The sequence below is a fragment of the Gymnoscopelus braueri genome (genome assembly GCF_963280865.1).
Source record: "Gymnoscopelus braueri genome assembly, chromosome: 14".
Taxonomy (NCBI): Eukaryota; Metazoa; Chordata; class Actinopteri; order Myctophiformes; family Myctophidae; genus Gymnoscopelus; species Gymnoscopelus braueri.
Window position 1 is genome coordinate 44314768 of NC_137619.1, and position 25161 is coordinate 44339928.

Consider the following 25161-nt stretch of genomic DNA (forward strand, 5'->3'; position numbering starts at 1 on the left):
TGCATCTAAAGAATGTTTTTCTTGAAGCAATGTGTCATATGGGAGTCGTCGTAATTGACTGGTTTGTTCAAATGCTTGTCTGTCTTCTTCATCTTCATTGTCTTGAACAGTTTCAGCAGTTGATTGGTGTGTTTGATCTATGTCAGTTTTCTCTAGTGCTACATAATGTATTTGATCAAGGTGGCCAATTGTTATAGTATTAAGACTTCGGCCTTGTTGTGGGATCAATTCAACTCTATAGTCCTCTTCTGTGTTACTGTTGTAGATGAGTATGCTTTCTTAGCTTTGGCCTTCTGCGCCTTTGCTTGACCAATGTTAGGTGTTCTCAGAGGGACATACACACGCACGGACGGGTGATTTGGACTGGAAGGTACTGTTCCAATCAAGACTGATTGATCCTGTCTTACCTCACTTCAAAAGACGTAAACGGCTTTTTGAAGTGACACACCTATTTATAGGATTTTATTTCGTCATGCGTCCCTCTAGCCAATCAAAGGCATTGGTGTCAACATATTGACACGTGTCACGTGGAGCTTGACCAATGTTAGCTTGGCTAGGGGCCATGCTCACACACGGCGGGACGAAGCGAAAACATACTCTCCACCTACGGCGGAGACAAAAAGATACAGCACTGATTATAGTGCTGTCAAACTAATCTATGAATCTTCTCTTCTGGGGGTCCCTGGCACAAAACCTTTTCAGATGGGGGTCCCCGACCAAATGCATATCAATTTGGGGGTCCTTGACATGAAAAAAGTTGAGAACTACTGCATTAGAAAACCCATAATAAAAAAAGAAGACACTCTCAAATCTCCCAACGGTCAACAGACATTGATGAGATAATCAGCCAAGTATGGATATCAAGTTGCATGGAAGACTTTCTTTTTTTAATACGCAACACAATTTTGTACAGTATATGTAGGAGGTCCCTGCTTCGTGTCTCTCATCGCTAAGTGGACCTTGAGGGAGCTTGGCCTGAAAAGAAAAAAAAACATTATCCCCGAGGGTTAGTTGAATGAGAACTAGGTGAAGGGTGCCATTGTAGTTAGCCTATATGCTAATGATGGATGCAGTCAGGGAGAGAGAAGCCCACGACTCTCCCAGTATCCGGTATTTCTCACCATCAGACACTTTTTGCTTTACTGGAGTATCTCCAATTTTCTGTATTTTTACTTCTACTCCATCTCAGAGACAAATATTATACTTTTAGTCCACTATAATTATTTGAAAACTTTAGTTACTAGTTACTTTGTAGAGTTTGATTATTATTAGAAAACACACTAACCACTTCAGCCCTATATACATTTAGGCCATTTGAAAATAGCCGATCTACAAGCTCACAATGCGTCGCATCGCAACCCATTGTGAGCTTGTAGATCTGCTATTTTCAATAGATAAAATGTTGAATTCCGGACATTTACTAGTATTTCTACATTGCAGTATTGATGCGTTTACTAAGTACGAAATGCGAGCACTTTTTCCACCACTGCTGTAGTACGATCAAGCAGGGCGTTAATTTCCCGGGAATAAAACCCCCCACAAAAAATTTAAATATGGAGATAAGACGTTCTTCTGCCCCCCCCCCCCCCCCCCCCCCCAGACAGCAACGATACCCACGTGACTCACTCACCATCCACGGAGGTGGAGGCTTGCATAACCAGCCCAGTGCTGCTGAAGGGCAGGCCCGCCTGGCTCTCATCAGACTGCCACACAGAGTGGGAGCGAGGTTGGGACAAAACATGAGCGAGACAGCATGTCAGAGGGAGGGAGCCATGTGCTGTGGTACCGACTCTGTCAAAACATATTTCTCCTCCTCTCCCTGACAACTATATACTTTGGTCAGAGAAATCAGATAACCCCCCACCAACCAGTGTTGATTTTGACAGCATATTTTGATTACGTTTTAGTCATAGTCTTTTGATTAAAATTCCATTTAGTTTCAGTCATATTTTAGTCACCTGAAATGTTTTACTGTTAGTCTAGTTTTAGTTGACTAAATATCATAAGATTTTGATCGACTAAATATACAGTTGATTTAGTCAACTAAAATATAAAGTATTTTGGCGGTGCTTGATGGCGTCTTAAAGGCTGATTTTACACTTGGTTGCATGCTGAAAATAGCCGATCTACAAGCTCAACGCGTCGCAGCGCGACACGTTGTGAGCTTGTAGTTCTGCTATTTTCAGAGCACCCAAGCGTCTTTTAGTTCTACTGGATCTCTTCTCCACTAGTCCCTCACTAACATTTTAGTCTAGTTTTTATTTGTTGACAAAATTGTCAACATATAGTCTTAGTTTTAGTCATCATAGCTTAGTTTTTTTTTGTTTTTATTACGTTTTTGTCAGTGAAAAAAGGTAGTCGACGAACATTTTTCGTCATAGTTTTAGTCGACGAAATCAACACTGCCCCCAACAACAAAAGTGTAATCCTCTTTCCTTGACATTTTTTGTCACGACGAAAGTCATCGTTTTACACTTCAGCACAGTATTTCACAAGGGGTCACTGGTTATCACTGGATATCGCAGATGTCGGGCGGAAAACTCTATCTCCATATTTGAACTGTTTGCCCGTAAATTAAAGGCCTACTTGATCGTATTACAGCGTCACACAAAAGCATCAAAAGCAGCAGAGTCGCAAGCTTATTTCGCACCGTGTTTTGAGCTTGTAGATCTGCTACTTTTGAAATTGAATCCTGAAAAGTAACAGTTTTGGACATTATGTGGTTTCCACGCAAAAGAGATGATATTTCTCCTCCTCTCCTGACACTATACTTTGGTCCAAGGATTCAGATAACCAAAACATTTTAATCCTCTTTCCTTGACATTTCTGTCGTATAATGAATGTCATCATTTTACACTAAAGATATGTGGATTAACACGTGCCTTTTATGGTAGATACTGTGGGATTAACAGATGCATTTTGCAGTACATATGTGGATTGACATGCATTTTACAGTAGATCTATATGGCTTAACACATGCATGTTATGGTAGATACTGTGGGATCAACAGATGCATTTTGCAGAAGTGTGGATGTGAATCCACACTTTTTACAGTATACTTTAGATATCTACATATCCATATAAAATGCCTGGGTTGATCTGTTTTGTGTATGAATTCATATATGAATAAATTGCTGACATATTTAATCATTTTATACTTAAAAAAAAATGTGAGAATAGCGGAAATATGTAAGCTTATAGATCTGCTATTTCTGCTATTTTTGGAAAACCAGAAATGTTTTCAACATGCAAACAATTATGACGATTATGCAAAATAATTGCAATTATTTCAAATAATTGTGATGAGACCGATTGTAATAATAGTCTATAATAGTAATAATAGGCCTATTTGATTCGTCCGCCTTCTTGCTCCTCAAAATGCCCCGCCACGACACATTGCTTCGCAGCAGCTGTAACATTGATCGCCTATTTCTATATTTCTGAAAGAATAAAAAAACTGAATTATAACACATTCAGTAGACTACATTTCTACGAACGTGTCAATTGACATTCATCGTCATTGGAAAGCCAATGACGGGTATATATCGGCAGGCCGAATCTCAGACAGTCTGCAGTGGACTTTCCAGTATTCTGATAGCCTGGCTTAAAATGTTAGGTGTTGGTGCCTCGTCTCCATTTCTTTGACAGTCAATCACCTCCTCCTGTCAAGAGCAGGGGATTCGAGAGATTGACGATTCAAGGTATTTTCAAGGCGTGTCAAGGTGTTTGATAGCCATGAGGTTATAACAATGATGCCAACGGACATTCCGCTCTGGTCTATGGATTAATGACACACTCTCTCTCTCAATGACTCTGGGAGCTTTCTGCTCTAGGACTACTGGGATTTTCCATTGGCATCACTGCAGAGGCCTGCTAAGGCAACTGCTGTTAATGATGTTGTTGTTTTTTTTTTTACTGTTGTTAGACTTTATATTCTTTGTTTGTTTTTTGTTTTTTTGCCCTGTAGTTTTACGGTGTGCACGTTGACTACACATTTACATCTACACCTGTTATTGGCTCTTAATTCTCACAATGCTAATTCCCAGGCAGTTCAAAGTGCAGAGGGCCAAGCAAGAGTTGTGTAATATACCTACATCTCCTTGGTATGTGGTACTTTATTCCCAGTCCCTGTGCGTTACTTCTGTCTGTCTGTGTGTGTGTGTGTGTGTGTGTGTCTGTCTGTCTGTCTGTCTGTCTGTCTGCATCCTCAGTTTGGGTAAACAAGTTTTTTGAATAAAATTGACTTAGTTCAGATTCTTTGGCTGTACAATATTTTGTTCATCATACATTAACGTCATGCGATGTATACTGGAACTCTTGCAGTGCAACCTGGTCAGCCTCTCTCTGCTGGGGAGGCTGTGTTTGAGCGCCATGTGATTGGAATACAGAGTCCTTTGTAGCGCCCCCCCAACTATTGCTGGTGGGAGTGGAAGGCGAGGGCTCCCGTGGAGTGCTTATGTATGGATGTATGCCATACAATTTTAATTGAGGTCTCCTTTGTTGACATTCTCACAGCGAGAATCACGCCTCAGCATCAGCCCCGGCTGTCTCCTATATCTGCCTAATTCTGTAACCGACGACGCTGTAGCCTCGTGTGTTACATAACCTCCACACATTTTGTTATGAAATCAAAACGCTTGCAATAGACTCTCACAGTAAATGTTTGCTTTTACTCCGCAAACAATTTTGACAGTTTGACTAATACGAGGAGCATTATACCCTCCAAACATCGCTCTGCTGTTTCATTCATGTGTAAATTATGCTCTGAAAACATATCCGTCTGAGATGAATCATGTTCGATTGGAAGTGTGCAGATTAAACAACTGTAGGCATAGGCGGCGGGTGAGCTTGACAATTGGGAAGGCTGGGGGTCGGCCGCGCCGAAATCCGTGCACGCAAAAATTCGGTTTCTGGGCGGATTGTGTTAGTTTCTTTTTGGTTTTTGGTTACTTTATTTTGGTTTTAGGGTTATGGTTAGGGTTAGGTTATTTAATTCATATTTTTGCCTGATTTTACTGATTTATTAACAAAAAAATTACTAAATAATGCTGCGCACATATATTATATATAATTTGCACAATTCCTAGAATTTCCCAGCATAACATTTGGGAAGGCTTAGCCTACCCTAGCCTTCATTACCCGCCGCCTATGACTGTAGGAGGGTATGAAACGGCAACTTTTCGGCCTGAGGTGTCTTGTGGTTCTGAAATCCTCTCTGTCCTGTAAGGTACCAAACTGAGATCTTTAAGGCCCTTCATCCCAGCTAAGCCAGCAAGCAGGTTCAGATGAGTGGGTAAGCCAATTAAACCTGGTTGATCCCAACGTTATAGGTCACCGCGGTTGGTGTGGGCCATGGGCTTGCCATGGCGGCGAGACAAAGCAGAGCAGAACCTGATGGAACTGAAAGTCATGGTAAAAAGTAAAAGCGCAAAACCACTGTGCTCAGTGTATGAAAGAGAAAAAGGCGGTGGATGGGGGAGTGAGGGAGTCAGAGACAAAGGTCAGAGAGACAAAGCAACAGAGGAAGGCGAGAGGCATAACTAGAACAACCTTTACTCTTAACTCTTTACATGGTGTTCAAGGTCGAGTTCAGGGTCGAAAGTGACACCCAGGTTTTTAGCAGTGGCGCACGTCATAGATATGTCAATATCATACATGATAGATGTCAAAGAAAGGACAACCCGGCCTGGTTGAGATACCGTATGCATTACATCAGTGATTTTCTACCTTTTTTCTTTTCTTTTTCTTTTCAAGGACCCACAGTTTGATATCGTCTCTGTCGGGTGGAAACCTCAAATGTCCAAAACCGTTACTTTTCAGGATTCAAATTCAAAAGTGTCAAAAGTAGCAGATTCTACAAGCTCAAAACACGTCGCTTTGCACCGCATTTTGAGCTTGTGGATCTGCTACTTTTGATACTTTTGTGTTTCTGTAGTATGATCACGTAGGGCGTTAATTTACAAAAAAACACAAACAAGTCAGAATATGGAGATAGATGGTTTCTGCCCGACAACAGCGACATAAGCGTCCACTTGGCTATCAATCATCTAGCTGGGGACCCCCCGGAAACCCCCTCAAGGGGGGGGTCCTCGGACTCCACCTTGAGAACCTAGTGCACTACAGTATGAAGCGTATGAACCTCTTTATTTTTCATTTTTGCAATTTTCCTCATTTCTTGGACTTTGCCGCGAGATTGTTTACTTTTCCCGCCTTTGATGTCGACCTCGAAAAAAATGCTCTGTAACAGCGGCATGCAAATCAGCCCACGAATTGGCTGCCTCATTGCCCCACAGGGCTCATGGGCTCTTTGTATTGTTTTTTTTTGCTCGAGTAGGCTTTTTTTATTTCATAATTAAAAACCCAAATCAGCACCCCTTAAATCAAAACATCCCACTGTTCTCTTCCATGTGGCGCGTGTGGGCTTTAATTCGGTGCCAAGGCGTTATTGAAGAGGATATGCTCCTGCGAGAGCGCTAATTGTTCTTTGATAACACCGGAGGTGCAGTGGGGGCCTTGGCAAAGCGTCGGGACGGACCGGCCGTATGCCAGACCGCCCCGGAACAACAGTGACGTGACAGGCAGCCGTTTTACGGACACGGCGGAGGGGAAGCGGGTGACGGTGCATTATGCATTGAAACCGTTAAATAATGCATTAAAACGTTATGCATTAACCAAGGTGTTTGTGGATGGCGCCCGAGCGTATCTTATTTTTCTCAATGCACTGTTTTTGAGAGAGAGAGAGAGAGAGAGAGAGAGAGAGAGAGAGAGAGAGAGAGAGAGAGAGAGAGAGAGAGAGAGAGACAGAGAGACAGAGAGACAGAGAGACAGAGAGACAGAGAGACAGAGAGACAGAGAGACAGAGAGACAGAGAGACAGAGCGACAGAGCGACCGACCATCTCCATACCTTTGAATCAAAAGATTGGAGATCAAGGCCTTTGAATTCCTGCTCTGTTGACCTGGATAGTTGTCTGTCATCACCCACATCAGTGGTTCTCAAACTTTTTTGTGTCAAGGACACCCAAAATCATGTGTTTTTGGCCACGGATCCCCATCTGAAAATATTTTGTGCCAGGGAAGATTTGTGTTAAAAAAATACAAAATTATTCAAATCTTCCAAACATTTTTGAGATTGTTGACGAAAATAGCTGATATCCGAGCTATGAGCTTATATATCTGCTATTTATGAATAGCCAAAGTATAACATATGCATAAACATATAAATTGGTTAAAACTATTGTGACGCCAGCGGTCCGGACACTGAGGCTCTAATGTAGCCTGACAGCGTGACGCGGGTTTGAGTCCCGTTCCCGACTACCTTTGCTGCATGTCTCTCCCCGTCTCTCTCTCCCTCTTTCCTGTCCATCTTCACTTGAAAACTATCAATAAAGGCAGAAAAGCCTAAAACAAATCTTTAAAAAAAAACGCTATAACACATTTTGCTGAGGACTTTTACATTACTTGAGTATTTCAATTCCTTGATACTTTATACATACTATACTCCACTACATCTAAGAGGCAAATATTGTACTTTCAGCTCCACTGTCTACGTTTATCTGACAGGTTTTGGTTACAAAGTGCCGTTGGAAGTGTTGGAACGTAGCCATGGTCAATACATCGACGGAGTGTAGATGAGACCGAAGCATAGTTGTGAACAGGATGTTTGTGTGTGTGTGCGTGTGTGTGCATGTTTATAATTGTGTGACATTAAGTGTTTATGGTTCTGATGGTGTCATATTTGCAGATGCCGGAACTTGAAACCCATGCACAATCTGGCACATTCTCACTCTCACACACAGGCACACACAGCACGCACGCAGGCGTACACACACACAGACACACACACACACACACACACACACACACACACACACACACACACACACACACACACACACACACACACACACACACACACACACACACACACACACACACACACACACACACATTTTTACAAAAAAATGTACACGCATTTTAGGATGGGGATTTTATGAATGCCATTTTTACCATTTTTAACCACGGTGTGACGGGTACAGTAGCTTGTAGATCGACTGTCGAGTATAAATCAGGCATAACCTCTAACATGCCTAATCACAACCCCAACCTGAATCTTTTCTTAACCCATTAAGACCTGAGGCCGCTTCTTAAAAAAATCTAAATCTAACATTTTTTCCGGAAAAAAATATTAAAAAATCATTCCCACGATTTTCAAAAATAGCAGACACCGAGTGCCGCGCTATGAGCTTGTATATCTGCTATTTTTTAATAGCCAAAGAAATCTAAAATGACAGCGATGCGTTCCCGGTCTTAATAGGTTAATTGTAAATAAAGTAACTCTAAAAATATATACTTTTAACCATAAAACCATTTCTCTTGTAAGGACCATGGAACAAACTGTCCTCAACAATGTCTGTTTCTCAAATTCTTCTTTTACTTGTGAGGGCATAACATGGTCCTCACAAGAATATAGTAATACAAAGTACACACACACACACACACACATACGCATGCAGCATAATTTGCCACCGTCTCTTTTGCACTCGCACTATGGCTGGTGGAGGCCGTGCAGTGGGAAACATCCGACAGGTTTAGCTTAACACTTTAAAAATAGACAAGCGATCCACTAATGAAAACATACACGCCTGTTACACAGGCAACACTGACATCAGGCTCTGAACATTAGACCAGGCGGCGGCAAGGAAGCTCCGCTGGATATGAAGCCAATAAGGAAGTGCTTTTCAGGCACTGCAGTTCTCATTAATTAGTCCTCCCCCCCCCTTGCTGGCTGCAGAAGAATTACCGTTGATTGCAATGGGGATTCGACCGGACTTTACACTTTTTTTATTGATTGATTGGATACTTTATCAACAGTTTGCAAATAGTACAGTGGTACAATTGTACATTGATGCTAAAAGGATAACACAAAAAACCCTAATGGCTTGTTTCCATTGTGGTCTTATGTATTAAATTCATCAAGACACAGAAAACAATTGGGGGGGGTCATTTCTGGTGTTAAAGGGAGATTTGGCGCATTCAAGACAATCACGTTGCATAGTGTTCTGTCACTATGAAGGTCAGATCTCACCAATTAAAAAAAAAGAAAAAAGCTATCAAAATATGCGATTTAGCGCAAGGCCCATAGGCGCGCGTTTTTAGCTGTGGCGTACCCGGGATGGAGTTGTGAACGTTTTCTACTGTACAGTTGGTGCCTACTCAGATTGTCGTTTTTCCTTTGCCATTTCACGCGTGTCCTGCATGACTTGTGTGATTTCCACTATGTGCCACTAGGGGCAGCAGCGGTCTACTGCCTTATAGATGGGTTTCCTGTTTGTAAACATGAGAGGATGATGCGCGCGCAGTGGAGGGTGAGCCTGTAGAGGGCGCTATTACCCGCAGCAGCTCTGGGCAAATGTACATTCATAAAAGAAATGGTCTTCACCGGGTTTAATGAAAGTAGATTAAATTATGCAGTTTGTAATATCTTCTTTACTCAATAAAAATGATTTGTCGGAAGTTGGATCTGTTTGTATATAATAGCAGCATTAATCCTATTATGCCTATAATAGCAGCATTATGCCTATCTAAATCCCGAACACAACAACAGAGTGAAGGCGCTTCCGGGTTCGTTCTACCCCAAGCATGCGCAGATTGCGCACTCTGCTCTGTGATGACGTCGCGCGGAAACCCATCTATTGCTCTTTGCACACACAGACAGCAAGAATATTTTAGTTTCCATTCATCCTAAGATATCATAACATCATAGAAAGGGTAAGAAAACTGTGGGGCAAAATTCCTTAGAAGACTTTTCTAGGACCAGTTGCAAATTGCAGATAGGAGCTCTTTTATGGCGTTTTTGAAGAAGGGCACTTTTTGATGTCTGTTGGTGCTGTAGGGCATTCCTGATTTTGGTGGCATAGCAGTATAATGCATTTAACCCCATGATGTTTGGCCGAATCTGGGTTGAACGAGATCAGTGGAATTTCCACACTTGATTTTATTACCTTATTAGTAAACATTGTCATAAATACTTTACGCTTTCAGTCGCTACTGTAGTTTAAAGTCTTCTTTCAATTACCATGTTTTTGTAAAATATGGTTCCATTAATTAAAAATTGAATATTAATATAATTCTACTGGCTCTACTGAGTGATAAGAGAGCAAGGTGGTAGCCACTAGTTAACATCTCTAATACGTATGGGGTGCAGGTAATCAAACTAATTGATTTGATCGATTATTAAAACAAATATTGATAATTTTATGAAATAATCTATCAATAATGTATCCCTATTTTGGGTGTGTCATTATAGCATTATTATTATTATACCATATCATTACAGTGAAAATATTATTATCAAAAAAGTAAGTAGTAAATAATTGAGAGTTGCAGCCCTACATACAGTATACACATTTCTACTGACGCGCGCGCGCGCACACACACACACACACACACACACACACACACACACACACACACACACACACACACACACACACACACACACACACACACACACACACACACACACACACACACACACACACACACACACACACACACACACACACACACACACTTTATCATTAAATCATGTTATACATACAGTCTATATTTTTATATAAAGGAAGTCAAAATACAAACACTTTTACAACTGCAGACCGTCTCGTCGTGGCTTTTATTTTGTAGGAGGCGGGGATGCCCCTGTCTGGTACGCTTCCTCTTGTTTGAACACAGTGCTACTGATGTGCTGTGGCAACTGCATCCACATCACTGTGATTGTGTGTTTGAGGTCAACAGAGAGAGGGGGGAGGGGAGGGGGAGGGAAGGAGAGGGAGAGAGAGAGAGAGAGAAGGGGGAGGGGAGGGAGGGAGGGAGAAAAGGAGATGGAGAGAGAGGTGGGAGAGAGAGACAGAGAGAAAGAGAGAAAAGGGTATTGGGAGAGAGTAGGAGGATGGGGAAAAGAGAGAGAGAGGTAGAGAGATGGAGGGAGGGATAAAGAGAGAGAGAAAGGAGGGGGATGGGGAGAGAGAGGGGATGGGAGAGGGGGGTGAAGGGGGATGGGAAGAGAGAGAGATGGAGGGAGTGAGGGAGGGAGAGAGAAGGGGGATGAGAGAGATAGAGAGAGAGAGAGCTCTAGATGGACAGGCTTTCACAGATGAATAACTGGGTCAGTTTAAGATGATGACACTTGTGATCTCCTCAGCTCATCTGGGGGCTTCACTGTTGACTGCTCAGCTTTTCAACTCAAAGTAACTGAGTACATTTACTCAAGTACAATTTTGCAGTATTTGTACTTTACTCGCGTATGTTCATTCAATTCTTTATATTTCTACTCCACTACACGAGGCAAATATTATACTTTTTACTCCACTACAGTTATTTACTCTATATTTTGATTATCATAACAAAACATACATTAACCAATTAAGCCTTATTATATTTTGGCTATTATGAGCTTGTAAATTGGCCATTTTAAGAAAGTGTTAAAGGGATACTTCACTTTAGGGCCGGGGAAACATTTAAAAAATATATTAAAAATAAATGAAAAAAGTTATGGAAAATTCATGGCCCCCTCACGCATTAGAGTGTCCTACTAATGTGTGAGGGGGCCTTTATTTTGCCATAACTTCTTTCATTTTTTTTTAATATATATTTTTAATGTTTATTTTATGTGAAAGTGAAGTATCCCTTTAAATAGGCCATTCACAATGAGTGCTTTTTACTTTTGGTACTTTTGTACATTTTGATGCCAATACTTTTGTACTCAAGTGACATTTTGATTACAGGACTTGTAATGTATTTGAGCATTTCCACATAGTTTTACTGCTACTTTTACTCTAGTAAAATAACATCTCCAGCACTCCGCCAGGCTCCCAGGCTCTGTGTGTTCTGCTGCCTTTTACTTCTGTGATGCTTCTATCAGTTTACATGACCTTCTTCTTCTCTTTGTTTTCTCTCTGACACTTTCTCTTTCCGTCTCCTTCTCTCTCTTTCTCTTTCTGTCTCCCTCTCTCTTTCTGTCTCCCTCTCTCTTTCTGTCTCCCTCTCTCTTTCTCTCTTTCTCTTCCTGTCTCCTTCTCTCTCTTTCTCGTTTAGCTCTTTATCTCACCCCGTTTCTTCCACAGACGAGGAGAGGCACAAATTAGCTTCGAAGAATGAAGTGTGTGTGTGTGTGTGTGTGTGTGTGTGTGTGTGTGTGTGTGTGTGTGTGTGTGTGTGTGTGTGTGTGTGTGTGTGTGTGTGTGTGTGTGTGTGTGTGTGTGTGTGTGTGTGTGTGTGTGTGTGTGTGTGTGTGTGTGTGTGTGTGTGTGTGTGTGTGTGTGTGTGTGTGTGTGTGTGTGTGTGCGCGCGTGCGTGCGCCGCTACAGTAAGCTAATCAACTAATTAGCCGTTGGGCTCTTGGTCAACTAAAGCATGTCTTTTCCATGTCAAGAACCCCTTAACTTGACATGGAACCAAATCATTTGGTTCCATTTGTACACTCTCAGAGTTACAGACCCATGAATATGGCATATATGCAGCATATATTCTGCATATACTTGCCATATATTGGCCAGAAAAGATTATACAAAAAAAATTATACAAAAATAATAATAATCTGATGGCAGCTGGGGAGGGGATTTCCCCCCTATAGAATCCACTGCTCCCAAGGGTCCCTACCCACAAGCTAACTATGCCCCCTTGTGGGGGAATAAAAGGCTAGCTTCTAATTCAGGTTCAGGCCAACATTAACTAGTTGGATCAGATATAGATGATGCAATGCCCCCCTTTAGCTGTCAAGCAGCTTCCTGTATAATCAGCCCAGGAGAGAGTGCCTCTCATTCAGAATGTAATCATAGCATGTCAGCTTAACCACTTATAAACCCCCATATGGTTGACCGTAGTAGTCCCTAAGGGCTCTCTGTACTAGTGTCTTTTTTTCCAGTTATTTTCTTGTTATTGCGGGGAAAGCTTTCGCGGGAAAATAGCCGATCGACAAGCTCACCAGACGTGTTGTTGTGAGCATGTCGATCGGCGATTTTCCTGCGATTAGCCTTCTCAACACAATAGGGATGCCGGCGTTTAAGTGGTTTAAGCCCTTTTTTTGGCCTGGCTCGCCCACTTTGTTCCTTTTCAACAGTGGTGGAAAAAGTAATCAAATGTTTTACTTAAGTAAAAGTATCAATATTGCACTGTAGAAGTACTCTACTGTTACAAGTAAAAGTCCGGAATTAGAAATGTACTTGAGTAAGTACAAAAGTATTGGTATCAAAATGTACTTAAAGTACTAAAAGTAATGTTTGAAAATGGCAGATCTACAAGCTCACAACGCGTCGCGATGCGATGCGTTGTGAGCTTGTAGATCGGCAATTTCAAATTTTCCTAGGTATAAAATAAAGTGGTTAATGTATGTTTTGTAATGTAATAATGTATATCTGCAAAGTAACTAGTAACTAAAGTTTTCAAATAAATGTAGTGGAGTATAAAAGTACAATATTTGGATCCAAGATGTAGTGGAGTAGAAGTAAAAGTATTGGAAATACTCAAGTACAAATACCAAACAATTGTACTTAAGTACAGTTCTTAAGTGAATGTACTTAGTTACTTTCCACCACTGCTTTTCACGCAGGGCTCTGTAAGGCTACAACCCCCCCGAACCCTCCATGCACTGTCCGAACTCCTCGCCCCCGTGCCGTCGCGTCCCATTCAGGTACCCAGCCGTTTTAAAAAATGCATGGGGAGGTGTTTACGTATAACCTGGGACCGCATCAATCCAACGGTCCGTTGCATGAAGGTAATCATGATCTCCCCATCATCTATAATGAATGCTACTAGAGGAGGCCTGCTATTGTGCGACGGCTGAAATGTGTACCGTGAGAGAGAGAGAAAGAGAGAGAGAGAGAGATAGGGGGACTATTGTGGGATCTTTTTACAGTGGTCGACCATGGGGGAGACTTTGTAATGATGATTGTGTTTGAACGGTGATGTCGACGAGCAAGCATATGTCACCGGAGATTATTGTTGGAGTCACAATTACACGCTGGTGTTTTTTCACCTAACAGTAGTGCACACTAAGGGGACGCTGTCATTTTGCACTTGATGAACCGATGTTATGTTACGCGAGCCGTTGTCACAGCGCTAACGGCACTTAAACTGGTTCTCAACTTGGGGTTTGGGGACCGCCAGGGCTCCAAATGGACCCTTCTGGGTCTCTAAATCCTGTTTAAATGTATCCCAATTGGGTTACATTTTATACAGGATTTACAGACCCACATTTGCAGGACATGCCTGCTAAACCGATGCTGAATTGTGACTCCTTCACCCGTTGCTTAGAAGTTTTTGAGAAGAATCTTGACTTTCTTTATACACTAGTTCATAACCACCCACAGTCCGTCTGGGCTTTGGGACTGCAACCATGACTACATATCCCATTGCCTGTGAGGACCGTTCACAAAAGAAACCTGCTAATAAACAGCAGCTTAAATTTAGTAAAAGTGAAAAATTGTCTTCGTCACAGTCTTCATAAGCCAATGCCCGTGTGCACGTTCAGATGAATTGGTCAACCCGCTGAGGATTCGCATGACAGAGGTTTATTCAATTTATAGTAGTATGCGAGGGAGTGCTACGCCGTGAGATGTTGGCACCAAAATCTCACGTTATGTTTACACTCACCGGCCACTTAAGTAGGCACACCAGTCCAACTGCCACTGTCACCTTGATTCATAATGCACGTCCACGCTCCACTGTTCTTTACTGTACTAGACGGGAACACGAGAAAGCCCGACCGTCTGACCTGGGTCACCGTCACCACACAGTCGTCACAAGCCATGACTCAGCGTCGTTGAGCTAGAGCTCATCAGCACTTGATATCGCTGTTGTCGGGGCAGAAACCTCTACTCGAGCGTGTCCGTTTTTCAGTTCTTTATATTTCTGTTGATCTGCTACTTTTGTCGTTTTTTTTTTTTAATCCTGAAAAATGTTTCCACCCGACAGAGACGATTGTGTGTGTGTGTGTGGTCCTGAAAATCAATTTCCTCTGGACACCCCACCTCCTCCAGGTCCCCGACACGCTGTCACACAGAGGGCTAAGGTTACCGATGTGTGGCTTTTCTTTCCCCTCGTGTGTGTGTGTGTGTGTACGGCATCGACTTCCCTTACAACCACGTGTGTTCACCGGGCGCCGTCTTTCGTTTTACAAGCATTCATTATTCAACTCTGGGTTGTTTACGGCGTTGTCTTGTTTGTGTCTGTCTGTGTGTGTGTCTGTCTGTGTGTGTGTGTGTGTGTGTGTGTGTGTGTGTGTGTGTGTGTGTGTGTGTGTGTTTTGTCACGTATTGCGATTTTTTCCCAATTTTTTTTTACTTTAAACCCCTCTAGTAATCTTTACCTGAGTTGGCTCTGTACTTGGTCTGCTCTTTTTCCCCTCTACACCTAATCTCTTTGCCCGAAAACATCCGATCCGCAAGCTCGCTCACTCACTCACGCATCGTGTTGTGGCGCATTGTGAGCTTGTAGATTTTTGTGTCAGAATGTTGGCCCCCAGAAAAGTGTATACTGGGAGTCGGTGGAGTTTTGAATTGAACTGAAACGTCGGCCAAGTATGGAGATGAATTATGTCATGGATGAATGACATCATAGATGATTCATGTCATAGATGAGATGAACGATGTTATAGATGACGTCTCGAGATCCACATGAAAGCCACATGGTTATTAGACCCTGTCTTGTAAAAAAAAGGTCATACCAAAGACTATAGCACTGGTTCTCAAACTTTTAAATTTCAAGGTCTCCCCTTCACTCTGACAAATACAAATGGCCCCATTTAAATTAATTAAAATGTCTATTGAATTGGAGTTCCTTTTTTTGGCAGGAGTCTACTGAATGTCAGGTTTATGTAATATAGGACGGATTATCAAACATCAGAGGCAATAATCATATTCATGTGATCAAAGTACATATTGTTTTTTTTTATACTTTGTGGCGCTTCGGTATGTGAAGGATGTTTCTGGTTGTAAAAGATGTTTCTGATCATTTGGGTTTGATTCGCTGGGAGGGCGGGGTCACGCCTCTGCTTTTGATACCCCACATTCAAGGAAATACATACTACGCGGCCCTCACGGCTACGTTGCAGCGCCGTTCCGACTGATATGCCCATATATGGAAATCTCTGCATCTCTGTATCTGTTAGTCCTTGTCCCTTTTATGCCCACATATGGAGAGGTCTGTATCTGGCAGTCCTGTCCCTTTTTATGCCCATATATGGAGATCCTAGATATCATCAGTATATGGCCATATATGGGCATGATTTGTTAACACCTGATGCCATGATGACCCATTGAGGTTAGACAACACACTCCATATTTGGGCGTAGCTGCATTGGGAAGTCCTTATGGTTATGGCTGAATCATGGTGACATGAGCGTGACGGGGTGGTCTGTGCACTCCCTTCAGCCAATTTTAACATACAGTAGGAAGATGTGTAGAAATATTGGGCATTAAATGTACTGTAATTAAGGGAAAAACATATGTATTTGGCCCCTCATTTATAAAACAAATGTACATATGAAATCAAATGTAAAAGAAAAAATAAATGAAAAAATAATACAGTAATACAGTAAAACAGTAAAACAACACACACACCGAGATGAAGAAAGATGTTCACCTACCAGATGTTGGCTGTTATAAAGTCATGTTCCGTTATAATGTATTGTAAAGTCCATATGTTTATGCAGTCCACACACTCTAGGCTTGCAGTAGCCTAGTGTCAATGTAGTCAGAGCTGATGGAAAACGTTTTTCCATTTTAACTGGGTGTAAAGCCGTTGCCAGCAACATCTTTTCATTGTCCAGTATCGTTTTTTTTTGTTTTGTTTTTTTCACGGCCGCTGACATGGTATGATGTTGCAACGCACATGATTGCTCATCCGATTGTGTGACCTGGCTGCATTGCAGTTGGCGACAGGACACATATTGGATAGGCAACTCGCTTTTGATAAATTAGTCGGCACACACATCGTTCGTCTGACATGTAAGCCTAGTAAGAGAGGGCAGGGGTGTACTCTGGATGTTTTAGCTAGTAGAGCACTATGCCACGTGCACGCTCAAGCGCATGCATGCGCACGTGAGCGATCACGATTGAAATAACCTCTTTAATATGTAGGCCTATTTATTAACCCACAATGTATTGTATATAAAAGGCTTCAGAAAGAACATCTGACAGTAGCCTATACACCTACAGTAGGCTACGTGAATGTGCGGGCGTGCGTGCACCTTCAGAGTGCTTCGCTCCACCGGCAGTACACCCCTAGTAGTGGGTTGACTGTTGACTGTTCGTGGCATGATTTGTTTGTATAAGAAAGAAAATAGGGCGTCTCCTGTCCGCTTGTTGCTGGTGGCATGCATGCCTTGTGCAATTTTACATGCAAGTCTTGCACCGGCCGTGTACATTGGTGATGTCTGCAAAGAATAGACATACAATGTTGGGCTGTAGGGGGCCGCCCTCTACTGGACAAAATCAGTGGCAACATCTGTGTAACTGGATAAGTGTGATGCAAATCGCGTCCGAGGACTTCCGGCAAAAGTATTGCGCAATCATGTCGTTTCATGAAAATACAAACTGTACGGAAAATATGAAAGTTGCACGCATGCAATGTAGTGTATTGTTTTTCCCATGGCATGCACGATATTTGTGCTGGGTTTGGAAAAATAATTTCTGTTTGCCTACTAGGAAACAAAGTACGGCCTTCTCTATTAGGGTGGCTAGATTTATGGCTGGTGGCGATACAGTATGTTGTATCCCTTTTTCTGGTCAAACTGGAGTAAATACACTTGATATTTGTTTGATAATGTCTAAAAAAAAATTATCTAAAATGTTCAATCTCAATATATATATGTATTTTTTCAAAAATAGCTAAAATAGCTGATCTACATCTACAAGCTCACAACACGTCGCAGCGCAACGTGGTGTGAGATATAGGGCTGGTGGAGAAGATATCCTCCCCTTCTGTTTTTGTTCATTCATTTAGTTTTTTTACAAATGGAACTGCTGATGATAAAATCTGCTTTTCTCTTCCTTTTCTCTTTCCAGGTGGTCTTGGTCTTTGCACTCAGCATCGGGGCCCTTGGAATTTACTTCATAGACTCTTCCGAGTAAGTATTTCAAATTTTCTTCCGTAACGTTCTTTGATCCAAAGCCCATACAGTAACTATCCTCAGCATCGACAGTGTTCCTGACATCCGTACTGTATACGCTAGTACTTTGAATGCATTTGTCATCCTCATAAATCTACATAACTGAACGATGAAAAGAGTTCTGCTGTGCATCCTTTATTACCTCAGTGCACACAAAATGCAAATGTGGTGGGTGTACGCTGCATGTGCATGCCCACAGGGGGGCGCACGCACAAGCACACACACACACACACGCACACACGCACACGCACACGCACACGCACACGCACACGCACACACACACACACACACACACCTGCTATTCACACATCTGTTTCAGTGGATTTGTCAATGGGAGGCCTGTTTGTTTCCATGGTAACAGAACTAGGATGATATTATCAGTGCTGTGACTGCGTGTGTGTGTGTGTGTGTGTGTGAGAGAGAGAGAGCGAGAGAGAGAGACGCTGTCCAATGCTGGCAGTCATCCAGCTATACATAGCAGCATCCTGGCATCACTCCACTGCTACCCCGCCCACACCAAAACTCTACCGTAGCCACTTGAACCTCGGCATCCATATGCTGGGCGTAACGATTAGCCAAAAATAACAGATCTACAAGCTGACAACGTGTTTGCGTTATGAGCTTGTAGATCTGTTATTTTTGGCGGAGAGAGATATAGCCTGGAATCCAGGCTGATTCGCTCCGTTCAGCGGACTTTAAAAAAATATATATATCACCTCGCTTCTCAGTCTGGTAATCATGCCATTTCCAACGGTTCGGGACGGTCGGCATCCGATTGGTCTGTGGGCGGGGCGGATCGGAGCCTTCCAATGTGAAATTCAAACCACTTCCTATCTTACTGTGATTAGTTGAGCCCTATCCAATCAGTAAGGATGTGCCTACGTAACAGGTGGCGTAAGGAAAAGTATTTAAAAAAGTGATTAGAAGTCAGCTGAACGGTCTGGATTCCAGGCTGAATGGTCTGGATTCCAGGCTGAATGGTCTGGATTCCAGGCTAGAAGAGATACGCTGTAGATGGGGAAAACGTGATTAATACCACTCTACAAGCTCTCAGTATACGGTCGTATACTTTTTCGTCTTTGTCGGCTGGAAACCTCATACTGTATGTCCAAAACTGTGACTTCAGGATTCAAATAAAAAAAAAACGGCAAAAGTAGCAGATCTACAATCCCAAAACGTCGCATTGCGCCGTGTTTCGAACTTGCAGATCTGCTACTTTTGCTATTTTTGTGTGACGCTGTAGTATGATCAAGTAGGCCGTTAATTTACGGGGAAACAAAACGCAAAAAGTTAAAATACGGAGGTTTCTGCCCGACAGCAACAAAATAGAGTTTGTGTCCTGTCCTGGCACGCCAAAACCCGGACCCTGCAATCGGTAAAGATCAGCGCCTCAGGGTGAATTTGAAGGCTTAACACGAGGTTAAAGTACAATTATACAGTCCAACAGTTCTAGCTGTATCTATCTACGGCAGGTGCCACGGAAATTCAATTTTTTTTTTTAGCAATTTTTTCTCAATGTTTGTCCCTATTCCGGGACAAACATTTGGAGAAAGTAGCAGACCTATTTTCAACTATAGAGATTTGGTGTAGAGGGAAAAAAGGGAGAGGACCTAGTAGCATGGACTCTGTGTTACAGCTCCATATAGCTGTGTTGCTTAGCTTACTAAACTGATGACAAAGGCAAAAACAATAGAACCCAATAACAGCATCAGCATGGCTGGCTATTGATAGGAAGTCTCTATATGTGCAGTTTGTGAACAAAGCTGCACCAATCACAATGCCTTTTTGTGTGCCGTGGTGGCACTATGCACGCTTGCTGCATGCACAGTACATGCAGAAAAGCCAATTCAAGACTATAGCCACAGTGTGCAAATGCACATTTATTGTGGCAACATTTTATTTATATAAACACCCAACAGTTTGACTTCTTTAACATACTCAATAGTAGCACCCGGCAAAGAGGTTAAAGGCTTCATTTCTTATCTGTCCTGAGAGCATATTTAGAGCCTATTACCATGCATTTAGTTTTTAAGACATTCAACTTCAGCTTATTTTTCATGATCCATTCAGAAACCAGCTTTAACTCTAATTGAAACACCTTATTAACGTGTTCAATGCTCTCTGACGATGCATACAAATAGAGTAGAGAAGAGGGCCGAGGCAGCTTCCCTGAGGAATGCCACACTTAAGGGGTGCTCCTTCCATTCCGACATCTCACTACTCCGACTAGTGGCTTCCGCATGCGGTTAGGGTTAGGGTTAGGGTTAGGTATAGGGTTAGTAACCGTCGGAAAGGCGACATGTCGGAAAGCCGACATGTAACCCACACTTAAGTGTCTCAATATTTGAATCATTGTTGCCTGTTCACTATTCTCGCGAGCCAGACTGTTGCCTCCCACAATTTTCAAATGCTTACGTCATACAAAATAATTAAAAGAGGTTGCGCATCAACAATGGGTTTTCCCAGAAAGTAGGTAATTGAAAAAATCTTAAAAAGGTAGCACCGGCAAAATTTCAAATCAATGGAGGACAGAGTACTCACATTTCCTTTTTTTATTGGCACACACTAATAAATTAAGGTGTAGTTCCAGACTCTATATAGCATGCAGAGCTTGTGGAGTAGTTGTCTGGCTACACGAGACTACGTGTTCACTAAATAGCCATTCAAAAAATCAATAGCGTCTTTGAATCCATACGCCGATAGTTTCATGAGTAGCAGCTCATGATCTATGATGTCAAAGGCTGCACTGAAATCCAAACGTATGTGACTTCATGTCGATCTGTTTTAAGCATACTATCAATATTGAGGTATATTGGCAAACATATTGTGATATTTGATATTGTCCATATCGTCTCCAATCCCTCTGCCTTTGGATTCCTTTTTCTCTACTCTGACCTACAGCATACCAAAATAAATCATAAAATGACACAAAAACAGAACACCCACCCCTCTATAATGTGATCCATATCTGTATCTCCTTCAGTGTCAGGCAATCCCAAACCTGACAGGATATCCAGCTGGGTGGTGGATAGAAGGCGGAGGGTGTAAGACATGGGTAAATAGAAACATAGCTGTCACTGCCAGGGGGATAATGAAGGGAGCTGTGCGGATGTGTACGGCCTGGCTGCCGCTGCCGTGTATGGCTGGCGCTTGAACCGTAGGTGTCTGACAGGGTTATAGAGTCGCCACTGACATTCCTTCCTCCCCGGTTCGGTTCCTGCATTTTTCATTTGGTTGCACTCGGAGTGTGCATGTCGTGCCGCGACATGATATTTCGTGTAGAGGGGAAAAAAAGAGGGGGCCCTCGTATAGACCCCAGGGGCACTCTGGTCAAAGGAGTATATCGCTGTCGGGTAGAAACCTCTTATCTCCATATTCTAACCTTTTTTGTGTTTTTTTGTAAATTTACGCCCTACTTGATGCGTTTCACAAAAGCATCAAAAGTAGAAGATCCACAAGCTTGAAACGCGGTGCAAAGCAACGCGCTTTGAGCTTGTAGATCTGCAACTTTTGGAATTTGAATCCTGAAAAGTTTTGGACATACGGTATGAGGTTTCCACCCGACAGATATAGGATATAGGATATTTAAGTGGTTATAGTTGATTTGAGCAAAAGGGGTATATCTCTGTTATATAAACAGATAATAAAGTGTGAATTGTATGAAGAGGACAGCGTGCACGTCAAAATGGGGAAACAATGTCTCCAAAGCAATTGTTTCAAGCAGCAAAAAAAATCTTATATTGGATGATCAAGCTGTGAAAATGTGGATTCTAATGCAACAATAACTGACTGAATGGGGACGCATCACTGACTCGGAGAGAACAACCTGACATCCCTAGACAGACAGGCCTTTATTGAGCTCTGTGAGGAAATTCAGGTGTTTTAGAAGCAACAGCAGTAAGCATGAAACCAAAACATATATATAATAATAATCACATTAAAAGCCCTGTATTGTTGTGAGCTCGTAGATGGGCTGTTGTCAGCACAGAGTTAAGTATAGTAGAATTTGAGATATAGACTTTGTGAGGAGTCTTCCGCAAGAGAAATGGTGGTTTTATCGTTGAAAAGGACTAGAGTTGGAGGTTTAGGGTTAGACTTAGTTTAGGAAAAGATTGAGGTTAGGATTTAAGCATTACCTTTAGGTTTGAGGACCCGGTTGGAGTACGGCTACTCGGTATACTTACCGTAGTTGTGTTCCGGTGTCGCGCACCGAAGAATAGCAGATCTACCATCAAAATATTGTCTTCACAAGTATTGTGTGTGTGTGTGTGTGTGTGTGTGTGTGTGTGTGTGTGTGTGTGTGTGTGTGTGTGTGTGTGTGTGTGGACCCTCTCACGGGGATTGCAGCTGGGCCCAGAGCAAGCTGATTGAGTGGTCTTTAACTACCTACACGGGGCTTTGAGTTACAGTCCACCATACTTTCAGTGCAGCAGCCAGGGAACACCAGTGTTCCCAAACAGTGGGTCAGGACTCATATGTGGGTCGCGGACCCATTTTTATGGGTCGCGAGTAAATACCCCTTTATTTTTGTTTTCCTACATTCTGTTTTAAATGTTCTATTATTTCAAAAGATTTTCAGAAAATGTTTTTTTCATACGTTGATGACGTGATGTGAGCTTGTAGATCGGCTAGTTTGGGTCCCGGGGTCTTTTGGGTCTCGAGCCAAAAGAGCATTAAGAAACATTACATGTAAAACATTACATGTAAAAACATTACATACTGACCACCTACTCTTACTCTATACATCTACACGATTATTGCATCATTACCTAATCGCAATTGTTTGAGATAATCACAATTATTTCGCATAATCATAATCCTCATAATCCTCATGATGGTTTTATAGTTGAAAAATGCATGCATTTTCAAACATCTTCCCAAAATAGCAGATCTTCAACCTTACAATGTATATAAAATTATTATAAGTATGAAATTATTAAATATGTCAGCTAATTAGTTTGTGTGAGGGGTGAAAAAAGCTTGTAGATCACTATTCACTTTTTCACTATTAAAGGAGGCTTAACATGTATTTGGTCCCAGGCAGACCCACCAAATGTCTCCAATGGGTATGGAGCTGTAACGTTTGGGAACCCCTGGTCTGAACAGGCCTAATCTCTCAAGGTAGATCTGTCAGCACCACTGCCCTAAGCATGTAGTGTTGTTGTCATAGTAGGAATAGAAGCACCCGGGAGGAAATGGACAAAGAAAGGGGAGGAACCCAAACAGAGTTCCTGTTCCTACACAAAAAAAAGAAGTGGTGTCCCCATAGGCAAAAACAAGTGGGTTCCCAGATTGGTACAGTTACAGTACAGGTCTGATTTGGTCATTTGTGCGTGCTTGTTTGTGCATAATGTGTATGTACTATTGCTTTTCCTCTTTGTTTTGAGTGTCTGTGTGTCTGTGTGTGTGTCTGTGTGTGTGCGTGCGTGCGTGATTCACGAGAATGAGACGGAGCGAGAGTGTGAGTGAGTGGTCTCACACACTTTTCCCTCCTTGTGGAAATTATTCAGATGCTCTTCATATGACCTTTTTCGCTGTCACTCGGGAAATGTTAATGATCGCGCCCATCGATTAGTGTCACCCCGTTAATGGTCCTAATTAGTTCAGTCACGTGACGCATGACTGTGACACTATTGTAATGTGTCTGTCCATCTGTCTGTCTGCAAATTTGTCCTGCGGATCGAGCTGAAAACACTGATTGAAACGCTGCCACTTGGCTCAACTACGCACACCTCTAGTTAGGGGGCCAAGCACGTAGTGTGTAGGCACCCTATTGTATTTGTTAGTTTTCTTCTTCTTTTCCGCCTTTTTATATATATTTTTTCAGTTTTGGCCTCACCGTGCAATTGCTTTTTACGAAACTATGGCAGTCTGGTAGAGGGTCATGAAAAACTACAGAGAAATGAAACTCGCAACCATTGGCCAAAGGGTGGCGCTATATTCACTCAATTGAAAAATGCCAACTATGAAGTTAGGTATAAATCATATACTGTCTGACCTACAGTCATGAAACACCATTACACATATGCGTCTCCTCGCGAGGAACAATTTTGCCCCTTTGACCTCTGACGCTTAGTTCTTCCGCCATTTAGAATTTTATGAAAAACTGTTAAATACTACTCATGGGATTTTCTTTGCAAACTGCACAAAACTTTCTACGCACAAACTTTGGACCTATATAAAAAAAACACTAAAAGAGAAGTTTGTGTGTGAATAATTTTTTGCCTCCATGAGCCAATGCAGGCTATTTAGGATTGGCCCCCGATCCTCCAGTGCACGCTGCATACCCCCCCCCCCCCCTCCACCGTGAGCGCTGAACGGGAACGTTATCTTCCCCACACAACGGGCACGCTGTCAAGCCATCTTAGATTAATTAGCTACGTTACAATTTGTGCATTGTGTGCATATGCGTATGATTTCTCAATAATGCATCGTCAGTTTGTTAGAACACGTTGTCTTCAGAATAACGAACAATCAAAGGGCATTGCACTAAAATGTCCACTTCAGACTAACTCTTCATTATCGTGGCTCAGCTGACCTGCTGAAGCAATAAATGAAAATACTGTATAGGTAAAAATACTGTAGGTTGCTATACTCACAGGTTATGTTGTAGTGGTGCCCGCCGTCCGTGCATCTGTGGTTGGGACACTGACTGGAAGAGCTTCGGGAAAGTTGATTAAGCAGTCTCCTCATAGAGCTGTGCAGTTCAGTGGTAACATGTAACGTACATGTGTCCATCTTTATGATTAACGTTGTTTTTCACCTGCATGCGGCGTGACCTCACAGTCAAAGTGTGGATAGCTGTTGTGAAGAGTCTAAGCACCCGTGCTGGATGTTTCATCTTCAAATGAGTGTTCATTGTTGTTCATTCGTGGTAGGACGACTTGGCACCTTTACGACCTTGACTTTACTTTACTACTTTACTCGTAATTATACATCTTGTTTTGACTGTTCAGAACTCAACTTTACCGGCGACTGCAGTGCCAACAACTTC

General features: G+C 42.3%; 1 protein-coding gene across 4 annotated transcripts in view; it reads left to right on the forward strand.

Annotated features, from left to right (window-relative positions):
* Window positions 1-25161, forward strand: part of kcnma1a (potassium large conductance calcium-activated channel, subfamily M, alpha member 1a) — a 285057-nt gene that overhangs the window by 114028 nt on the left and 145868 nt on the right. For all 4 annotated transcript variants that reach the window (XM_080448764.1, XM_080448765.1, XM_080448767.1 and 1 more), the window contains exon 3: window positions 18064-18125. In XM_080448764.1, the coding sequence (XP_080304890.1) occupies window positions 18064-18125 (62 nt within the window). The remainder of the gene's footprint in view (window positions 1-18063; window positions 18126-25161) is intronic.